The sequence below is a fragment of the Drosophila elegans genome, unplaced genomic scaffold, assembly GCF_018152505.1.
Source record: "Drosophila elegans isolate 14027-0461.03 unplaced genomic scaffold, ASM1815250v1 contig_801, whole genome shotgun sequence".
Taxonomy (NCBI): domain Eukaryota; kingdom Metazoa; phylum Arthropoda; class Insecta; order Diptera; family Drosophilidae; genus Drosophila; species Drosophila elegans.
In genome coordinates this window covers 573,955-596,677 of record NW_024546155.1, presented here as the reverse complement: position 1 = coordinate 596,677, position 22,723 = coordinate 573,955, and the positions used below count along the sequence as shown (strand labels likewise).

The 22,723-nt window shown below is 40.2% G+C and overlaps 1 protein-coding gene across 1 annotated transcript in view; it reads left to right on the top strand.

The window, feature by feature from the left end:
- Window positions 1-9,568, top strand: part of LOC108150556 (mitogen-activated protein kinase ERK-A) — a 155,237-nt gene extending 145,669 nt beyond the window's left edge. The window contains exon 8 of the mRNA XM_041710136.1: window positions 9,470-9,568. Within this exon, the coding sequence (XP_041566070.1) occupies window positions 9,470-9,553 (84 nt within the window). The 3' untranslated portion in view covers window positions 9,554-9,568. The remainder of the gene's footprint in view (window positions 1-9,469) is intronic.
- The last annotated feature ends 13,155 nt before the right edge of the window (window positions 9,569-22,723 follow it).

Here is a 22,723-nt window from a genome sequence, read left to right as displayed (position 1 = left end):
AGCTTTGCAACTATGGCGCTGGCGTACTCTTCTGGTTTGATGCAGCTTTTGTCGTTAAACCTTCAATAGTGTGCAACATGCGATATGTGTTGGGCTTGTAATTCCTTTTTGATAATGTTGCTGTTCTAAATCTTTATAGCACAACGTTTTAAAAACGTTTTTTTGATCATATTCATATATTTCATTTGCTTTGTAGTGTCAAACATTCGAACCTATTCTAGTGCCGTTCATTTAAAATTTGTGATAGTGTGAGGAGTTGAATAACTCCCCACAAGTTAGAAAGCAAGCAGAGTAAGCGCATGCAAATGCACCAAAACCAACTGCAGTTATCCAATACAAGTGAATTCGGTAAGATGGGTGCATAAAGGGTGTGTTTTTAGCGAGTCGGCAGAACATCGCCATCCCCGCATAACCCTGAAGCATGGCTACAGGGTACCTGAGAGCAGGTTTTCACATCCTATGCAAAAAAAAAATAAAATAAAATTGATCCGCCATATTGGATCCGCCATTTTGAATTTTAAAAATCTGACTTCAGATTCGTAATCAGTGACTCCAAAAACCCCAGAGTTATGAATTTAAAGTGAATTCATTAACTTTTAAAAAATTGATCCGCCATATTAAATACGCCATTTTGAATTTTAAAAATCTGACTTCAGATTCGCAATCAGTAACCTCAAAACTATAAGAATCAGTCATTATCCATCGAGATATACTGTTTTTCATAAATTATTTAATATATTTGTTTGCTAAGTCCACAAATACTTTTGCATTTAGAGTCACAGTAAGGACGCCATTTTGAATTTTTCAAAACGTCACTTTTCATTCGAAAGGGTATGAATTGACGAAAAAATGAATTTAGACCAATTTCCATCTTGCCTTTCCTTGCAAAGGCTTTTGAGCAATTAGTTGCCCGGCAGATGCAAAATCACCTGGTGAACAATAATCTTCTTAGTTGTAAGCAATCAGGTTTTAAAAAGCACAGAAGTTGTACAACTGCCATTTTAAAGATATCCGAAGACATTCGCCAAAAAATCGATGACAGCAAAGTAACCCTCCTAACACTTCTTGACTTTAGCAAAGCATTTGACTCGATAAACCACGAAATACTCTGCACAAAGATTCGTACACTGTACAATTTCTCTTCAAGTGCAATAAACCTCATCCGAACATATCTTACAAGTGCAGGCCGTCGTCTCCGGGTCGCAAAAATCTTCATTTCTGCCTCTCACACAAGGAGTCCCACAAGGCTCAGTTTTAGGTCCACTGCTTTTCTCGCTTTATGAATTGACGAAAATTTTAAGCTATAATAAGTCCATTTTTGTTCCTTAGAATTTTGGGCAGAGCTCTGGGCCGGTTGACGTGAAACGTCCCAAATATATTTATATTTCATCACAACCACTCCGTATCGTGCTCCTTAATTCCGCTACTCGCAATCCCTCAATTCTCAACCAAACGCACAGTAGTTCAAGGACTTTCCAATGTGGCCGTATATCCTTACGAATTTCATAAAGTTGCTTAATTTTAAATTGATTTAAGAATAACCAATATTGAAATATTCTGCAAATAAACAGCTATTAAAAAAATCATATTTTTTTTAATTTTTAATTCCATTTATTATAAATAACTGTACATCCTAAAAAATTGCCGGCACATACCATATGGTACACAAGAAAACCGAAATTCCTACTTGGTTCGAGTATAATTCATTAATGACTGAGCGCAATCAAACCCTAGAGACCGTAAATGGCACCCGGTCTATTAATTCTATACACATGAAGCACAAAGGTATAATTTCCAAATAAACTCATTCACCACGATGGTAACTCAATACCGAATACCCAAAAACTGCGGTTTGTTTTCCACATAAAACCATCCAATTCGTAGGTGTCTACGCTTCCAAAAGATGACGGTTGACGATCAGTTGTGCAACTTGGTAATTGCACAAGCTCCCGAAACTGTTTCACATACCCCAGTCGCCATCTTCGCCCTTACTTCGGGAATGAAAAGAGACTCGCTGTTCTCTCTGCCTTGGTATACTCCACATTCTGACATCCTTCCCTCCACATGTCCTCTCCGCGTACTCGTCCTCGTCTACCTGTAGTCTTCCAGTCGACTCGCTCTTCCAGATGGTTCCAACGACGCTCACAGCTCTTTCTTGAGTTCCACAGCGCCGATCCTCCTTCCAGATTTTGAATCTCCCGCCCCAGAAGTTTCCCCCGTAGACTTTAAATTCCCGCCCAGACGTTTCCCCCGTAGACTTTTGAATTCCCGCCCAGACGTTTCCCCCGATGATTTTCTCGATCTCCGTGTTATGTCTTTTCCGTCGGATGGTCAGTCTACGTCGTGCCGATCGGTCTCCAGTTGTTATCGGTGTTATCGATATTCTCCCGTGTGACTCTCCGTTGTATGGTCACTCTCCGCCAAGCCGATCGGTCTTCATTGCTATTGGTTCCGTGATCTAGCGTGGCGTTGCCACCCGATGTTATCGATGTTCCACAGTGTGACTCCATGTGCCGATATATCCAGTATTTTCTGCCCACCGATCGACACTATCGTACAGTGCCAATCGGCCGCTTTAAATCGAAGTGCCCCCATTCCTTGTTTATAGTGTTTTCGCACAATGATATGGTAAGCGTAATTTCCTATCGATTTGTAGTTTATTTATTGTCTCTTTCCTTCAAAGTTTGGCCCAGGATTGCAGAGTTGACCTTTCCTGCCCTTGGAGCACGGTCAATGCGTCGTTCTGCATTTAGTTGGCAAGTGGTTTGTTTCCCTGCGAACCCGGTTTTCAAGTATATCTCTCCTTTCAGATTGCCGGATCAGCTGTAGTGCATTGTATGTGGGTGTATTTTCTTTGTGCGCGTCATTTTCGTGTTTTTCCGGCTTGGCAAGCTACGGTAAAGCTCTCGAGCTGTATCGTCTCCCCTCTTTCCTCGTTCTATATAGACTCTGGTACGTGCCCGACGCTATAGTCCGCACCTATTGTCGTTGCAAGCTCGTGTTATCCTGCGTTCTATATAGACTCTGGCATATGCGCGACGCTATAGTCCGCACCGCTTGTTGCTGCCTGCCCGTGTTGTCCTTGCTTGTCTGTACCAAGTTCTTGTGTTTGTTGTTTAAGTTTACTGACGTGGACGGTTCGTTCCTTTTGTGTTTCCTTGTGGCGGATTCTACAACTGACTGGTGAGACGAAGTCTCACTGTCCGTCATATCTCGGCGCTAGCTTTGCCGCGAAACCCTCGGCTGCATTCGACAAATGGTGCTCCTTCGCCCAGACCGTGTCCCCTATTGTGAGATTCCACTGCCGCCTTCGTAAATTGTAATACCTGGCTTGGTCCTGAGCAGCTTTCTCCATGTTCCGGCGCACAATTTCGAAGATCTCCTTCATCTTATTGGCCTTATCTTCAGGCGTTTCCGTCTGCTTTCCTGTGCCGATGGTTTCCCTGGCGCTGGGCAGCAGAGGCTCTAGAGCCTGCGTGAGGAAACACGGGGAGTACCCTATTGATTCCGACGTACTTGAGTTTACCGCTAGCATAATCTCCGGCCACTTGTCATCCCAATTCCTCTGGTTCTGTCCTGCGAACTGAGCTATCATGGTTTTAACGGTACGGTTTGCTCTTTCCGTCGGATTTTCCTGCGGTGTATATGGCGCTGTGAACTGTTGCTTAATGCCCATATCGCTGAGGAATTTCTTGAATGCTCGGCTGGCAAACTGTACTCCATTGTCCGTTATTACCACCTTTGGGGCTCCGAACCTAGCGATGATTCTTTCTCGGAACGCCTTTTGAAGTGTTTCTGCCATTGCTGTTCGAAGTGGCCCCAATTCTGTCCACTTTGAAAATCTATCTATCAGCAATAGCAGCATCTGGTTACAATGCTTCGATCTTGGCAATGGTCCGACAAAGTCTGCGCATACTGTTGCCCATGGTTCCTCGGGTATCTGCGTCAGCATCTTCCCAGCTGCCTGCATCTGGTTAGGTTTGTATTTAAGGCATGTTTCGCATTTTCGTACGTGTGCTCGGGCGTCCCTTTTCCTGGCCAGTAATATCGAGCTGCCAGCCTTGCAGTCGTTTTTCGACTTCCCACATGTCCAGCGGCGGGTGAGTCGTGGTTTTCCTTCAGGACGGTTTCCCTCAGCCCCCGTGGGACACAGAACTTCCATGCTGCCACGTCTTCGCTGCCTGCTCTGTGCGGGATATGCCTATATAACGCGCCTCCCTCCATGAGGTAGTCCGGAAACTTCTGTGGCTGTGTGTTGATTTTCTCACACATATCTTTGACCCAGCTGCATGCTCCTTGTGTGTCCTCCGGAGTTTCCTTGGATATCCTTAAGGCTTCTGGCAAAGGCTGTCTCGACAGTGCATCAGCGACAACGTTAAGCTGCCCCCTCCTGTACGATATTTCAAAATCATACTGCTGCAGCTTTAAGGCCCACCTTGCTATCCCTTCTGATGGACTTTCGATGCTGTTCAACCATTTAAGCGCCATATGGTCAGTCAGTGAAGTGGTATCCCTCCAAGTATGGTTTGAGCTTCCGGATCGCCCACATGATTGCAAGGCATTCTTTTTCGCTGGTTGAATAGTTCTTTTCCGCGCCATTCAGGGTCCGGCTTGAATATGAAATGACCTTCTCGCCGCTTTCTGTTTCCTGCGTCAGGAATATGGCTATGGCTGCTACCTTTTCGGGGTCGGTTCCGATTCCTTGATTTGTCACGCGGTGTCCCGTGAATGGCCTGCTATTTTCTTCCAGAGGAATTTGCCAGAAGCCATCTTTCAAATCTAGACTGCCTATGTATCTCGCCTCCCTCAACTGGTCTAATATGTAATTTATCCTTGGCATCGGATAAGCATCTTTGAAGGATTTGGCATTGGTCCACTGACCTGTCTTTTTCTTCACCATGACTATCGGGGAGCTGTACGGACTTCTCGAGTGTTCTATGCATCCCTTCTCCAGCAATTCGTCGACTTTCGCATTGATTAACCCTTGGACCTTTGGTGATTCGGTGCTCGGCTATGTTGGATGTTCCACTCATTGTTCGAAATTCCGCGAGCTCCTGCTCTAGGAATTTTTCAACATCGCATTCCTCACAGGTGTTTTGCACCACTGCCACAGACAATTTTTCCTCTAAACACCCGTTGTGCCTTCTCCTTTCTGGGATCACCACTGTATGTCCGGCACACCTTATTTCGGCAATCGCTTATTGCCTAATTCGATCTCCACCTCGAGCTGCGTGTTTATCCCGCTGCACCTGCCATCTGCCAACCTAATTTGCCTTCTCGTCCTTGTAATCTTTCCATAAGCAGCCAGTATATCCGCCAGCTCCTCGCTTATAAAACTCGTTGTTGCTCCGGTGTCGATTGTGGCTTTGTGTGAGGTTCCGCCAATTGTTACCGCTGCGGATAACTGCTGCTCTTCTTCGATTAAATCGCCAGTTAGTTTGGAGAGACAACACCATACGACCCCTGCTCGCCTCTCTGCGGCTGGGATCGCGGGCCATTTCCCGATCTCTGGCAGCACTCTACACTTCTAACACCAACCTTGCCGCAATTCCTCTAGCCCAATGCCCGTGACCGCCACACCGCCTACATGCTTCGTGGGGGATCACGATGTGTGTCTGTGACCTGTGGTCTCTTGGTGCTGTGCTGGGCGGCCTCTGATTAGTAGTAGGTCGCCTTCATAACGTGCTCTGGTGGTTATATTTGTTTGGAGTCCATTGGCTTCCGTCTTGGTGTCCGCCTTTTTCTTCGCACCTTCTACACGTAACCTGTTGTGGTGCTTTGCTTCGAGAGAATTTCTTTTCTTGCTCTCTCTCTTGAGTTCCTCATATTCATCCGCCAGTACCATTAGAGATTCTAGATCGTCTATCTTATACGTTCTCAGAGAAATCCTCAGATCAAGCGTGCAGTTTTCTTTTATTCGCTCGAGAGTTTCCTTTGGAGAGTAGCCGAGTGGTCTCATCAAGGTCTGCATGTCGACCATATAGTCCTTGAACGACTCTCCGAAACCCTGTTTTTTTGGTGCGCTGGACCTTTGCTGTTCTGGTCTTCTTTCTTGACTTGGATCTTCCTGCTTCCTTCATGCTCTCCACGCCTAGGCTAGTTATGAGCTGTTCGGCGTCTGGGACTTGCAACTTGCCGCTTGAGCCTGGTTTGTCGTAGATTTCCGCCATTCCTGGGTCGTTTTGTGTTTTCGTAACATACCCTGAAAGGACTTTTCGCATGTCGTCCGACCTGCCCTCCAGGATGATGCCAGGCTTGGCTGAAAGATCGGGAATATAAAATGATCTTTTATTCGTCGACTTGACCCTCGGCCGGGGTTTTGTATTGACAATGGGGAAATATTCTCCGCCGTCGGCTCCTTCCCACGTTGGAGACGTTTGTGATCGCTGCGAAGTGGTGTCTCCCGTTCGCCTTTCGCAGCCGCAGCCTCCTGTCCCTTGCACTGTCTTGGTCGGTCGCACCGGACGTCGGCTCAGTTTCTACCTGACGGTTCAGGCGTAACTGGTAACTGGTAGGCCACTGCTTGCATGCGCTTACTCTGCTTGCTTTCTAACTTGTGGGGAGTTATTCAACTCCTCACACTATCACAAATTTTAAATGAACGGCGCTAGAATAGGTTCGAATGTTTAACACTACAAAGCAAATGAAATATATGAATATGATCAAAAAAACGTTATTAAAACGTTGTGCTATAAAGATTTAGAACAGCAACATTATCAAAAAGGAATTACAAGCCCAACACATATCGCATGTTGCACACTATTGAAGGTTTAACGACAAAAGCTGCATCAAAGCTCAAAAACCAGAAGAGTACGGCAGCGCCATAGTTGCAAAGCTTCTGATTTGAGTCTAAGAGAAGTTTTAGACGTTCGGCTGCTGTTCCCAGAGGTAGCTGAAGAGTCTGCGGTGACGTGCAGACGAAACTAGCGCTAGTCCAATCTGAGTCCGGGGATCGCTTTTTAGGGAGTGCTTGTGTGATGAAAGGTATCAAAAAGTTCACTTCGATTTATGTATACAAAAATACAATGCTAAGAGGGATGTGCCCTGTAAATAAGGAAGATCATTCTGCCGAAAAATCTTGCAACTGCTCACACTGCTTACTATAGAGGCTGCCCTCTCTATAAGGAGTTAAAAAATCGCCTAAGACAACAAATAACTGCAGCTCGATACCCAGACACTGGACAAAAAATTCCGTGTATACCATGAACCACAACCCCGGGAACCCACGAGTCATACACATTAGCCTCTATGCGGACATTTTAGCAAACCACTCCAGGAATATTACAGCAACAATTAGGATCCAGGATCCAGAAATTACTGTCATTTCACTAGTGCATTAGAATCAATATTGGTAACTATAACAAAGAAAATGGTAGCAATACAGCAAACGCCGCAGGAGCTTTTGCGCACTCGAAATTGCTCCTAAAGCTCTTTATCAAACAAAAATCTGTTTAGATGGTTTATAGTAAAATATCTTTTTGCAAGTGGCAGTTGCAGTTGCAGTTTCTAGAGACTCACCTAACGAACAAAATCTATTTCACCTTATTGGCTACTAATTGTATCCGAAATCATCCTGATGTAAGGCTTATAAAGTACTGCCCTTCTGATCAAGAATGGCACCAGCCTTATTAATTGCCATACTCGCAAGCAGTTACATAACGAAAGCGCTGTTTACTGCCCATTTTCGAAGCACTTTCTAACTTTAAGTATAACAGATTGGCTTAAATACATGGCTACCCAAACATTTCCTGTAAAGTAGACATCGACAGCTCAGTAGAAGCGTTAGTGCCTCCAATTATATCTGCTAATAAACTTTCCGACAGTAGTCGTGCTTCTAGGGAAATTGAAGAACTGCAACGAAATAAGAGAAGGCTTCCGCGAGAGTGGCAAGCTCATAGATCACTTAGCTCTGTGGAAGGTAATAGCTAACTAACTACTATGCAAGAGTTCAAGTAACTCTCTGTGGAAAGCTAAATCATGCAAATATGCTCCAATCGAGAGAGAATCAGCTTTACATACACAGACAGGAGATTTCCGTCTACCGGAAAACAAATAGCTTTATGCTTCCAATGTTCAACAACCTTGAAGCTAACCCGCTTATCATATTCTAATCACAAGAAGTCACAAGAGTCATTAGGTTTTAAGAGAAAAAAAAGCGACGGACCACGATACCGTAATCGCATCAAGCGTTGCCTTCAGGCCCATAGTGTCATTCCAACGGTTGTACATAAAATTCGGATAGCCTCTGAAATGCGAAAGTGTTTCTCCGCTGTTTTTGTAATGTCGCAAGGCTTTTGAAAATTAAAATATAACGTCATATCTATACAAAGCAGTTGTGTAGTACGATGCAAGGATTTTATTTCCGAATATCATCCAATGAAAGCTGGTGTAGCGTTGTTGGACCGACACTACTTATCACTTACACAACAGATCTTGTCCTTCACTATTTTTAAGCAAAATTAACACTTCACAAGCCATTGAAGTAGCATACCTTGGAGTCTCCTTCAGTAACAACGCAAGATACTTGGGGGTACTAGGCAATCGTCTGAAATGGAGACTGAACAACTAAGAGAGAACGAGGAAAGCAACAATTGCCCTCTACACCTGCTAGACAGCCATCGGGACGAAATGGGGCATGTCTCCCAATATCGTCAACTGGATATACATAGCAATAGTCAAGCCTATTCTACTCTGCGGAGTATCTATAAGGTGGCCTGCGCTAAATACGCAGACAACCACAGCAATCCTAGACATGGTCCAACGGATGGCATCCCTATGTTCGTTTAAAAGACACTGGACAATGGAAACCTTTTTTTTAACCACAGATGCTAGCAATTTTGCTATTTATTTATATATTTATTTATTTATTCGCCAATGGATGGATAAATCCATATCTGGCTATCAGCTAACTTAACTTTAAAACTAAATATTAATTAAAAAATATTCCCTAAGTAATTGCCTAAGCACATCCTTTTTGTATCCCCAAGCCAATCGAATACTTAGTGGCAAAGATTTAAAAAGTCTTAAAGTTGTTAAGATTGGCTCATTCCGCGCAGTTAGTCCTCGCAGCACTTTCAAAAAATGGGATGACGGTACGGAGACTCCTGGCTGGGATATTAAAATTAATTGAGCCTAATATGAATGGACTATCTATATTACCAATTAGAACATCGTTGATAAAGAGCAGGCTCGCTATCGAACGCCGATCTACTAGACTGCAGGTATGCAGTAGGCAACATTGGCTAGAGTAAGCTGGCAAAGGTTCCGAAAAGTTTAACGGCTGAAGTGCAAATTTTAGGTATTTTTTCTGAAGCCTCTCAATTCTATTAATATGAACAGCACCTGAAGGGTGCTTAAGGGTCCTTAAATAAAGGAAGCATATTCCACTCTTGAACGCAAAAATTAAAATTAGAAAAGGGCTTTAAATTTACTTATTAATCGATTTGATAATAAAGTTTTAAACTTTCAGGCACACGTTCAGGCAATATTCGGTTTAAAAGGTGTCGAGAATGGAGCTAATCTAATGGTCTTCGGGAGCTCAGCGATTAGATGAATTCGCATCATCGAGCAATCCGTACCCTGGCCACTACACAAAAAATTCTGGATGGATTTCTCATTCATATCGTGACACACAAGCTGGATCAAAGGACCCGTGAAAAATGGAAAGATGATTTGGGCTACCTGGGCTGCTAGGGAGTCGTTCTTGAAGAAGAGGTGCCGGATGATGGAAAACTTGGACCAAGCTGGGGTAATTCAAACACCACACCATCAGGTGGGAAAAAACATGCAAGTGACGTATTACCAAATACTCCAGACATCAAGCCTAACACCCAACCTGTATATCCCGAGATACCCATTACTTCATTTGTCAAACATAACACCCAGCCTGTATATCCCGAGATACCCATTAATTCATTTGTCAAACATAACATTTCAGAGCCTACTATAGGAGTTATTCAAATTAATCAGACATAAACATTTCCCGTTAGACATAAACATTTCCCACGCCTGTTATCAACTGTCCCCTTATTATAAACATTTCACACGCCTTTACCGACGACAGCAGACATAAACAAGAGGTAAACTTTTAAACAAAGGGTCCAGCATGAGAACCCATTCATCAGCATAAAAGCTTTGACCAATCCAAATTTAATAAACAAAAGATGCAGCCTGACAACCCACCCATCAGGCCACCAATTCAACCAATCGAAATCTTCTGATCGAAGTCCACTTTCGCTGCTAGCGTCGCTGTCACCGATAAAAGCCATAGTTATAAGAATAATGCAATTGTAAAGACAGTTCAATTTTGGGAATCTAACTATTAAGACATTACCAATAAAACTCCACTGTATATTAAAATAAAAATCGCTTTTTTTTTAATATATCGCAAAGTGAAAAATCTAATTGGCGCAGCCGGTAGGATACAAGTAATATCCTCGCGAGTGACTACCTAAAAAGGACTTCAAAAAATCACTTCGTAAAATAAATTTATTTGTATCCGCAAAACGAACTTACTTAAAATATTGTGAAAATAAAACAACAACATTAGTCAAATTACGAATGAGGATTTCTAATGTCTAAATTCAGCGATAATAAATCTAATATCTGATATATTTCGTGTAAACAAAATTTAAAAAAAAAAAAAAAAAAAATTTAATTAAACTGTAAAAATGGAAATGCCATCAACATCAACAGCAGCCGCAGCCACAGCCGCAAAAGCAACACAAATTCTTACAGACGTGGACATGAACCATTTTCTTCTGCAACTTAAGCAGATAAACAAATTTAATGAAGACCCACTCTACTTGGCTCTCTTCATAAAGGAAGTTGACGAACTAGTTTACCATTATCCGACAACATCAGAAGCCCAACATCAAATTATACAAGCAGCCATCCGAAACCTTCTAATAGGACGAGCCCGAACATTGTTGATGAGAAATATACCACAGGACTGGAAGGAATTAAGGACTTTACTTATCAGCGAATACAACAGCGCAACACCTCCACATCGGATGATTATGGAATTACGTGAGACTAAATATAAAAATAATTTACGTAGATTTGTCGAAGAATTAGAAGAACAAACAAGTAGAATATGTTGTAAACTCAGCTTAGATAACAATCCATCAAACACGGTTTTAGTTTCAAGAACTTTGAATGATACATTAGCTGAAGTGATTCGTGAAAAATTGCCAGTTCAAACATACATTACGTTGAGCAAATTTGACATATCAACTCCTCTCAAATTAAAACAAGCTGCCCAAGCTGTAGGATTGTTTGTAGATAAACCTTTAAATACCCGCTCGTATACATCCCAAAACTCTAATGATGACGACGAATATCAATACTTTAGATCAGCAAGAAACTTTAACCCAAATAATCAGTCAGATAATAGTCAAAGAGAAAAAATCCAAAATAATAACTACCAAAATCGATATAACAACAATCAACAGAGACAGAATAAGTTCGACTCAAATAGGAACTGGGTAATAATAGCAGTTATAATAATAATTCTTCTGGCAATCAATATTATCCTAGATCTTTTCAAAATAATCAAGTACAAAATGCCCAGACTACTCAAAGTACTAATATTCCCCAAAAACGTGCCCGAACCTCAGACTCAGGTCAACAACGTAGAACTGAGCCAATGGACACAAGTGAAAATTTTCAGACAATAGCCTCGGAAGAAACACCACCGCAATAAAAATTAAAATTGATAACAAACTATGCCTCTGTCTTATTGATACAGGCTCAAGCATAAATTTGATAAACGAAAACTTTTTGAAATATCCAACTAAAAATATTTCGACAAAAGTCCAAACGATAGGAGAATCTGTAACTTTAGAAAAATATATCGAATTTAGCATCCCAAAATTATTTTCATCCAAGCAAACATTTTTTTTTAAAAACTTTTCAAATCATTATGATATTCTCATAGGAAGAAAAATCCTAAAAGAAACCTCAGCCAAAATTGATTTCATGAGAAATACTATTATTCTAAATAATTACGAATTCCCAATGATAAATATAACAGAGGAACGGAATCAAACTTTTTCAAGTATAACAAACGATGACGAATATATTTATGCCATGCAAACAGACTTAACAAATAATTATTTAAGAGACGATCACTTAAATAATGAAGAAAAAACTGAACTTCATTATTTAATGTCCAAGTATTTTGATATTCAGTATCGCGAAGGTGACAATTTGACTTTCACGAACGAAATCAAACACATAATAAAAACAAAACATGAAGAACCGATTTATAGGAAACCATATAGTTATCCGTACATTTATGACACAGAAGTAAAAAAACAAATTGAGGAAATGATAAATCAAGGTATTATCAGAAAATCAAAATCTCCTTATTGTAGTCCTATTGTAATGGTACCAAAGAAAAAGGATGCATCGGGCATTCCCAAATTTCGTATGGCCATTGATTACAGAGGACTCAATGAAATAACCATAAATGACAAATTTCCTATTCCAAACATGGATGAAATTTTAGATAAATTAGGTAAATGTCAATACTTTACAACATTAGACCTAGCTAAAGGATTCCATCAAATTGAAATGGACCCAGGATCTACACAAAAAACTGCATTTTCCACCAAGAAAGGTCACTATGAGTATACTAGGATGCCATTTGGTCTAAAAAATGCCCCAGCGACATTTCAGCGTTGCATTAATAATATTTTATACGACATAATAGGTACCCATTGTCTTGTGTATTTGGACGATATTGTCATATTTTCAACCTCATTGCAAGAGCATATCCAATCTCTTAAAAAAGTATTCGAACGTCTTCGCAGATCAAATCTTAAACTGCAATTAGATAAATGTGAGTTTATGAAACGAGAAACTGAATTTTTAGAACATATAATTACAACTGAAGGAATCAAAGCAAATCCAAATAAGATTCAAGCTATTCAAGATTTTAAAATTCCAAACTCTCCGAAACAAATAAAATCATTTTTAGGCCTTTGCGAATTTTATCGCAAATTCATAAAAGATTTCGCAAAAATCGCAAAACCAATGACTCTTTGTTTAAAGAAAGGAGCCAAAATAAATGTTAAAGATCCAACTTATAACGAAGCATTTGAAAAATTAAAAAATCTAATAAGTAACGACCCAATTCTGACATATCCAGTTTTCGAAAAAAAGTTTGATTTAACTACAGATGCAAGCAATTATGCATTAGGTGCTGTTTTATCACAAGAAGGTAAGCCTATTTGTTTCGCCAGTAGAACTTTAAATGAACATGAGTTAAATTACGCAGCTATTGAAAAAGAATTACTAGCTATAGTATGGGCAACCAAATATTTCCGCCCTTATCTTTTTGGAAAAAGTTTTAAAATATGCTCAGACCATAAACCGCTTGTTTGGTTACATAATATAAAAGAACCTAATATGAAGTTACAACGTTGGAAAATTAAACTTAGAGAGTTTGATTATGAAATAAAATACATTAAAGGAAAAGAGAATCACGTAGCAGATGCTTTATCAAGAATTACAAAAAAAGAAACTAAAGATAAAAAATTTGAAGAAGTTTTTCAAAATGATGATGAATTAGAAACTACTGCAGCAACAGTGCATAGTGCACAAGAAGATAATGGCAATTGCATACAGATCACAGAACGACCTATTAACGTTTTTAATCACCAACTAATATTTGAAAAAGGAAATAAAGACACTAACGAACTTATTCACCACTTTAACAAAACTATTAATAAAATAATTTACAGTGACATGACTGACCGTTTAGCAAAAGATATAATTATAAAATTCATATGTGGACACAATTTTGTTATGTTCATTAATAATGACGAAGACTTTGCTATCTTTCAACGAGCCTATATGGATTTAATTAAACCAAACACTGGTACAAAATTAATGAAAACTTCAGTAATACTTCCCAACTTGTCCACATATGCAGACTTCCACGAAAAAATATTAGAAATACACGAAAAGACGATACACCAAGGCATTAAAAAGACGTATGACGATTTTAAAACTAAATACTATTTCCCAGACGCACAAAAACTTATTCAAAACATAATAAATAAATGCGAGGCCTGTAATTTATGCACAGAAAAGTTGTACTCCCTTTTGAAAAGACTCCTGAAACTCAAAATATTCGTGAAAAATATGTTATTGACTATTATTTTATTGACCAACGTAAATTTTTGACATGTATTGACATTCATTCAAAATTCATTTCTATCATAGAAACAAAAACCACAGACTGGATTGAAAGTAAAAAAGCATTACTCAAAATTTTTAATATGATAGGTAAACCGAAAACTATTAAAATGGATCAAGATCCCGGCCTAGTATCGAAATCTTTACAAAACTGGCTACAGAAAGAAAATATCAATATTGAAATCACTAGTAGTAAAAACGGCATAGCTGACATAGAAAGGGTTCATAAAACAATTAACGAAAAACTTAGAATCATAAATACACTCTCAGATGCTGAAGACAAATTAATGAATATAGAAAAAGCAACTTATGTCTATAATCACGAAATAACCCATGATGCCACTGGTAAAACCCCTGCTCAAATCTTTCTTTATGGTATGGAACTGAGTAAAAATATGCAAAAACAAAAAGAACATAAAATAGATAAAATTAATAAAAATCGTGAGGAACATGAAGTAGATCTTAGATATACTAAAGTTGAAAAAGATATGAAACGTAAAGCGAAATTAGTAAACCCATTCAAAAAGACAGGAGCATTAGAACAGAAAGACGAAAAGCATTGGCAAGAAACTAATAGGGGTCATAAAGTAATAAAGCACATAAGTAAATTTAAAAAAGCTAAAGCGCAAAATCTCTCTAATATTCCAGGGAATCTGACAGTACTGACTCTGATCTTGAAAATGATCTTGATAATGACGTGGACGAATGTAACATTGACAACAGCTCAACAAGTTAGTATTACACCTATCACTTCAAACAACGGTTATTTACTTCTGAACACAGGGATTGTAAAAATACCTTTAAGTTACGAACATCATATGATACAGATTAATCAAACAAAAATATTAGAAACATACCAAAACTTTATGAAACACGAAAACAAGTTTAATTACGTACCAGATATTGCCTTAGCACTAAAACAACTAAAACATGAAATCAAGGGAATTATTTCTACACAAAGACAAAACCGAGGATTATTTAATATTGTAGGAACTGCATATAAATACTTATTTGGAACATTAACAGAAGACGATAAAAAAGAGCTAGAAGATAAATTAGAAAATTTACAAGATCAAGTAATTGAAAATAAAGATTTTAATGAAATAGTTACAGTAATAAATAAACAATCCGAAGACATAAAAAGACTTGTGAAAGATGAAGAAGAAATGGATACATTACACATTTTTAGATATTCATTAAACATTTTCCTTGAGTATATTGAAGATTTACAAATGGGATTACAATTAACAAGAATAGGAATATTCAATCCTAAAATATTGAAACATGAATAGTTGGATGATATAGACGAAGAAAAATTTTTATCAATCAAAACTTCAGCTTGGATAAGTAGCCAGACTAAAGACACTTTTATTTTAGTTCTTATACCAACTTCATTTAAGGAAACCCAAAAATATAGAATTATAAAATACCCAGATAATATAGGCCGACAAATTGACATAAATGATAATTTTGAATATTTTGTAACTGATAAAAACATTGTTTTTTATTTAGAAAACACACCAAGTTTAGACCAAAAATTTATAATCACTGATCAATGTATCTCTCAAATTCTTACTAATCAACTAGCGAATTGTCAACACACGTTTGTATCAGAAAATGAATCTATAAAATATATTGAACCGAACATCATTAAAACTTATAATTTAAGCAAAATACAAATTAAACAAGATTGTGAAATATTCAACGAAACGATACAGGGAAACAACATAATACAATTAAGTCAATGCACTTTAGAAATAAGAAACATAAAATTTACTACTTCAAAGATTATAAACGAATATAAAATTATATAATATAGCACCAATGTAACATTATATGAACCAATTCCATTGTTAAAAATTAAGAAATCAATTAGCTACCAAGAAAAGCAAGAAACAGTTTACAAGTGTATTGTATTCACAATTTTAATAATTATAGTTTTAACTATCACTACTTACATCATATTTACCTACAGGCGCCTAGCCAACAAAAAAGAAATTTTTGTTAGATTCAACAAGGATGTTGAATGTTCTAAAGGAGGGGCGAGTGACGTATTACCAAATACTCCAGACATCAAGCCTAACACCCAACCTGTATATCCCGAGATACCCATTACTTCATTTGTCAAACATAACACCCAGCCTGTATATCCCGAGATACCCATTAATTCATTTGTCAAACATAACATTTCAGAGCCTACTATAGGAGTTATTCAAATTAATCAGACATAAACATTTCCCGTTAGACATAAACATTTCCCACGCCTGTTATCAACTGTCCCCTTATTATAAACATTTCACACGCCTTTACCGACGACAGCAGACATAAACAAGAGGTAAACTTTTAAACAAAGGGTCCAGCATGAGAACCCATTCATCAGCATAAAAGCTTTGACCAATCCAAATTTAATAAACAAAAGATGCAGCCTGACAACCCACCCATCAGGCCACCAATTCAACCAATCGAAATCTTCTGATCGAAGTCCACTTTCGCTGCTAGCGTCGCTGTCACCAATAAAAGCCATAGTTATAAGAATAATGCAATTGTAAAGACAGTTCAATTTTGGGAATCTAACTATTAAGACATTACCAATAAAACTCCACTGTATATTAAAATAAAAATCGCTTTTTTTTAATACATCGCAAAGTGAAAAATCTAATTTGCATAGATATAACCCAAGTGTACTGATTACGTCTGCTACTAATTCAAACCATCCAATTTGCCTATTTTGCGATGCTGGAGATCATTATTTGCCAAGATGCTCGCGATTTTTAAGCTTGAGTCCCAATCTTCGATATAGGGAAGCAAAGAAAATGCACCTTTGCATCAACTGTTTACGCAAGGGGCATAGCTTGCAGCAATGTAAGTCAACTCATTGTAAACATTGTCCCATGAAGCACCACTTATTACTGCACATTATCCCAGAGGCATCCATACCATCGACCTCAGTTTCATCTCCATCATCCGACCCATCTATAAGCTCTCAGCCATAACCATCGACTTCATCATCACTAGTGTCATGCTCATCTCCATTATCACAACCTAATCACCATTTAACGCACTCTCCCCCACAAACCTTAAATACAATGCCAATGAATTACGTGCTGCTTCCAACTGCCATAATCTACCTAAAAAATAAAGTTGGTGCATTTATGCCTTGCCGAACAATATTAGATTCAGATTCTCAGTTAAACTTTATTAATACGCGCCTAGCAAGCCAACTTAATTTGAAACTTAGACAATCGCACACACTAATTTCTGATATAGGGGAATCTTCCATGAACTCTGATAAGGCAGTCGATAATTTGGCGCAATCACGGGATGCAAGCTATTGTGCGTCATTCGCAGCTGTTGTAACCCATAGTATCACTGATTCCCAGCCAAATTTCAATATAAATACTACAGGACGGAGGATGCCACAAAACATTTCGCTAGCTGACCCTCATTTCAACCAGTCACAACGAATTGATCTTTTAATTGGCGCTGGCCTGTTCTTCGAAATAATCGCTAAAGGGGAAATTAATGTGGGCTGCTATGGCACCTTGCTCAAGCTTCAGAACACTAAGCTTGGTTGGATAGTTTCTGGAAGCCTGTCAAGTATGCTAAATCGCAAATCTGTGTTGGCTGCCATTGTCAAGGATCCTGCTGATCATTCAGATGATGACACACTTGCTGCCGTAGTAATGCGGTTTTGGGAGATTGAAGACATTAGTTCAGAAAAACCATCGATGCTGGCCGAGGACTTACGATGCGAGCAGCATTTCACAGAAAATTGCATTAGGCTGGAGAATGGTCAATAATCGGTTCACCTTTTATCGACTTAAGGATTCGGATCTTTAGGTGACTCCTACTGTCTGGCCCGTCGTCGTTTTAAAAGTTTGGAATCAAAACTAAATTAAAACCCAAATCTGAAAGCGCAGTATTCGTCATTTTTACAGGAATACCTCAACTTAGGCCACAAGTCTCTCGCATTAAGGAATCCAGCGGTGCCATAATTTTTCTAGCCTCACCATTCTGTTCAGAAGCTTGAAAGCACTACCACTAAACTTCTTATCGTCTTTGATGGTTCTGCTAAAACTACATCTGGGATAGCTCTAAACGACTTGCTTCTAGCAGGACCAAGAATTCAGCAAAAATCTTTAATATGTTGCTTCGGTTTAGATTTTTTAAAGTAGCTCTTCGTGGAGACATCTGCAAGATGTACCGCTTCGTTCGTGTTTCGTACCCTGATGACTTTTTGCAATGTATCATTTGGCAAGAGAACTTCACAGATAAATTGAGTTTTTATAAACCAAACACGGTAACTTATGGAACCGGCTGCCTTCTTGACTATAAGATCCATGCATCAACTTTCTTATGATGAAGAGTAATCATTTCCAGTTGAAGTAAAAATCGTTCGTGGAGATTTCTATGTGGACGATCTAATCTCTGGTGGCGATTCAGTTGAAGAGGTGAAAGAAATTCGTCATCAGGTAAAGGAGCTACTAGCGCGCCCCCACTTTCCGATCCGAAAATGGTGTTCGAATGAAGCAAGCGCTCTCGAAGGAGAGTCTGATCGCGATAAAGAGCCATTGATTAAATTCCACGACGGATCAGCTATCGCCAAAGCTTTGGAGTTGGTCTGGGATCCATCTTAGAATAATCTTCTCTTTAACTTTTCATATATTTTATCAAGTCAACGAGCAACAAAACGGATTGTGTTGTCAACAATTGTGAAAATGTATGATCCGCTTGGTTTAATAGCACCCATTGTTACAAAATCCAATTTTTTTTTTGCAAAAGCTATGGAGCACTAGTATGGGTTGGGACGAAACTGCCAAAGCCCCTTCTTTCGTCATGGGGGGAGTTGACCTCTCAGTTGTCGATCATCCAAAACCTAAAATTTCCACGAGTCGTAATGCAATCGCATTCCGTCGAGATGCACGGATTCTGTGATGCTAGCACAGCAGCTTACGGCGCTTGCTTATATTTGCGGTCGGGGCCAATGGCAACGCTGAAGCACATCTACTCTGCGCCAAGTCTAGAGTAGCTCCCTTACAAGCTTTAACAATACCAAGATTAGAACTTTCAGCAGCGTGTTTATTGGCTGAGCTTATCGTAAACGTTAAGGAAACCATAGGTTTTGATTTCACCTTTCACTTTTGGTCGGACTCGTCTATTGTGTTGGCTTGGATTCGGCAACCTCCGAGGGTGTTCAACTTATTTGTGTCTAATAGAATCGCGAAAATCCAGGAAATGACGAAAGTTATGGCTTGACATCATGTTCCAACAGACTTGAATCCGACGGATGTGGTATCGCGAAGGCTTCAAAATGCGAGCTTGGACTACGAGGCTAAGCATCCGATATTGTTACCCGAGGATCATTCGTACACCAGGGCGATTATCGTCTATTATCATGAGAAATACTTCCTCGCAGGAGCACAGGCGTTGCTCGCTGCTTTACGGCAAAGGTATTGGCCAATTGGAGGCCCAAAGTTCGTGGCTAGCGTCATCAACAAATGCGTCAGATGCTTTCGGATGAACCGTGTGGCTGGGAACACGTGATGGGTAGCCTGCCAGCAGATCGAGTTCAGCCTAACCCAGCATTTCACACCACAGGAGTGGACTATGGTGGGCCGTTCTATCACAAGTCTTTGCCCTTGATGAATTGAGAACTCTTGCATATGAAATTTCTGCCATTCTTAATACAATACAAAATGATGTAACCCTAAAAGAAACCCCAGAAAAACAAACTGGGACAAATTCAGGTCAACTCTAGAGCTCAATCTTTCCAACGAACCGTCAGGATACCCTAGACATCCTTTGGAATTAGATAGAGCGGTAAACAACCTAGGCCACAAAATAGTGAATGCCTTTGAAGACAGTTGTCCTCTAGGCAGACGGAAGCGGGAAACAGGCGCACCATGGTGGAATGCTAGTCTTGAACGACTACGAGTAATCACTCGGAAGCTCTTCAACAAACCAAAAACTAATAGGAACTGGGAACTATACAGGCAAAGCCTGACGCTCTACAACAAAGAGATCAGGAAAGCCAATCGGAAAAACTATAGGAACTTCTGTGAGGCAATAAGTAACGTCAACGAGGGCGCGAGACTGCAAAAAGCAATGGCTAAAAGTGCAACGGATGGTAATTTATTCCTGAGGAAAGGGAATAACACCTTCATCTCCACGGATCGGGAGAAATTAGAATTGCTATTTGACACGCATTTTCCGGGGAGTACTCCCACTACGGGAAACAAAAGGCGTGATCAACATAGAACCCCTAGGACAGTAGCTAGTGACTGGGCAGCAGCCAAGTCCAATAGCCAAATGGGCTATTGGAACCTTCCAACCATTTAAATCACCGGTATAAGACATGATCTTTCCAGCTTTCTTACAGCAGGGGCAGGAACGACTCCTAACCCGCCTAAGAAGACTAATGGTGAGCAGCCTAGCCCTTGGGTACATCCCAAGTGCATGGTGCAGCGCTAGGGTGGTCTTCATCTCCAAGATCGGGAAGAAAGACATCACCAGCCCAAAGTCCTTCAGACTTATCAGCTTAACTTCGTTTTGTCTTAAAACGCTGCAAAAACCGGTAGACTACAATATCAGAAGAACAGCTCTCAGAGACTGTCCGCTGCAAAACACACCGCATGCATACAGAGCAGGCCGTTCAACAGACACTGCACTTTATCAACTATGTCGCACCCTAGAAGGGGCAATTGACAGCAAAGAAATAGCTATCTGAGCTTTTCTAGACATAGGGAGCCTTCGACAACAAATCACATGATGCAGTTCGAGCTGCCCTGTCCAGAAGGAACATAGATATTACTACGAGCAAATGGATTGGCAACCTAGTTGAATCCAGGCAAGCAACATGTACACTGGGTGCGGATAGAGTGACAATTGCAACCAGCAGAGGCTGCCCGCAAGGAGGAGTACTGTCCCCTTTGCTATGGAGTCTGCTAGTAGATGACCTTCTCAGCAAACTTGCTGGAAAAGGAATCCAATGTCAGGGATACGCCGATGACATCTTGATAATCGCCTGGGGCATTATGGAAGCGACACTCTGCGACATCGTCCAACTCGGACTAAAGACAACGCTAGACTGGTGCAGGGAGGTTGGACTCAACTTCACAAGGAAGTACAAACTACAGAGAATGAGACAAATCTCACTGCTAGGAACTCCTATAAAAACTAGCCGAGAGGTTAAATATCTAGGAATCACCTTGGATAGTAAGCTGAACTTCGCTTCCCATGTCCAAAAGACATTGGAAAAGTGTTACAGAGCACTCTATACCTGTCGAAAAATTGCTTGGAAATCCTGGGGAACCAGGCCTCAGATAATACGATGGCTATACTTAATGATCGTGAGACCAATCCTCACTTACGGAGCACTTGCATGGGGTAAACGAGCTAAGCTCACCAGCATGCAAAACCAGCCAGGAAAGCTACAAAGACTTGCCTGCGTATGCATGACAGGGGCAATGAGGACCTGTCCTACAACTGCCTTAGAAATTCTGATGGAGCTTACACCACTCCTGAGAATATGCACTGGGGGCACAAGTGGTGGTTGCATTCTAAATAACAGGGATGCGACTAATCTGTTAGGTGAGGTGCCCCTAATACTCCACCCTAAAGATGAAATGACAGCCAAATTAATCTTCGAGCAGAACTTCACAGCACACCTAGGCAATAAGAAAGATTGGACCACATTGTCTGAAGTGCACCCGATGGCTAAACACACCATTGCATGGTACACAGATGGATCCCTGACACAACAAGGCACGGGCCTTGGAGTGATAGGGCCTCGCATAAAATACCACGAATCCCTTGGCCAATATACCAGCATATTCCAGGCTGAGGTATGTGCCATTGGAAGTTGTGCAGAGCTCAACATACAGCGTGGATAGTCCTAGAGGTGAAGAGTAAGCTAAATATATTGGGCAGCCGAAACAGGCTGGCCCTTAGATGGATTCCGGGACATAAAGATATATCCGGAAATGAACTTGCCGATAAAATGGCAAAACTAGGAGCCGAACAGCCCCTAATAGGACCAGAGCCCTACTGTGACATAGGGAGGCACACTATAAAAGAATACCTTAGGAAAGAGGAAGGCGCCATGAGACAAGAACACTGGAAGAATACCCCAGGCCTAAGGCAAGCCAAAACTCAAATAAATAACTACAACAAGAATAGGTTCAAGGAACTTATTCAACTAGGGAAAAATTCACTTAGGATCGTTACCGGATTACTAACCGGGCACTGTAGACTGAAAAGTCACCTAGGTAAGATGGGAATAACCAGCAGTAGAACTTGCAGGACGAAACCTCTAAACACATCACCGCAGGCTGTCCGGCTTAAGCAAGTATAAGATGTAAAATCTTAGGAACCAGAACTCTTAAACCTGAGCTCCTAGGAAGAATCAACCCACTAAAACTCATCGACTTTGTTCGAGGAAGTGGGTCGATATCTGAGCTGTAGGCTCTGCATGGGGATACAATAGATCTTACAGGTCGCGGTACACTAAACACCCCGA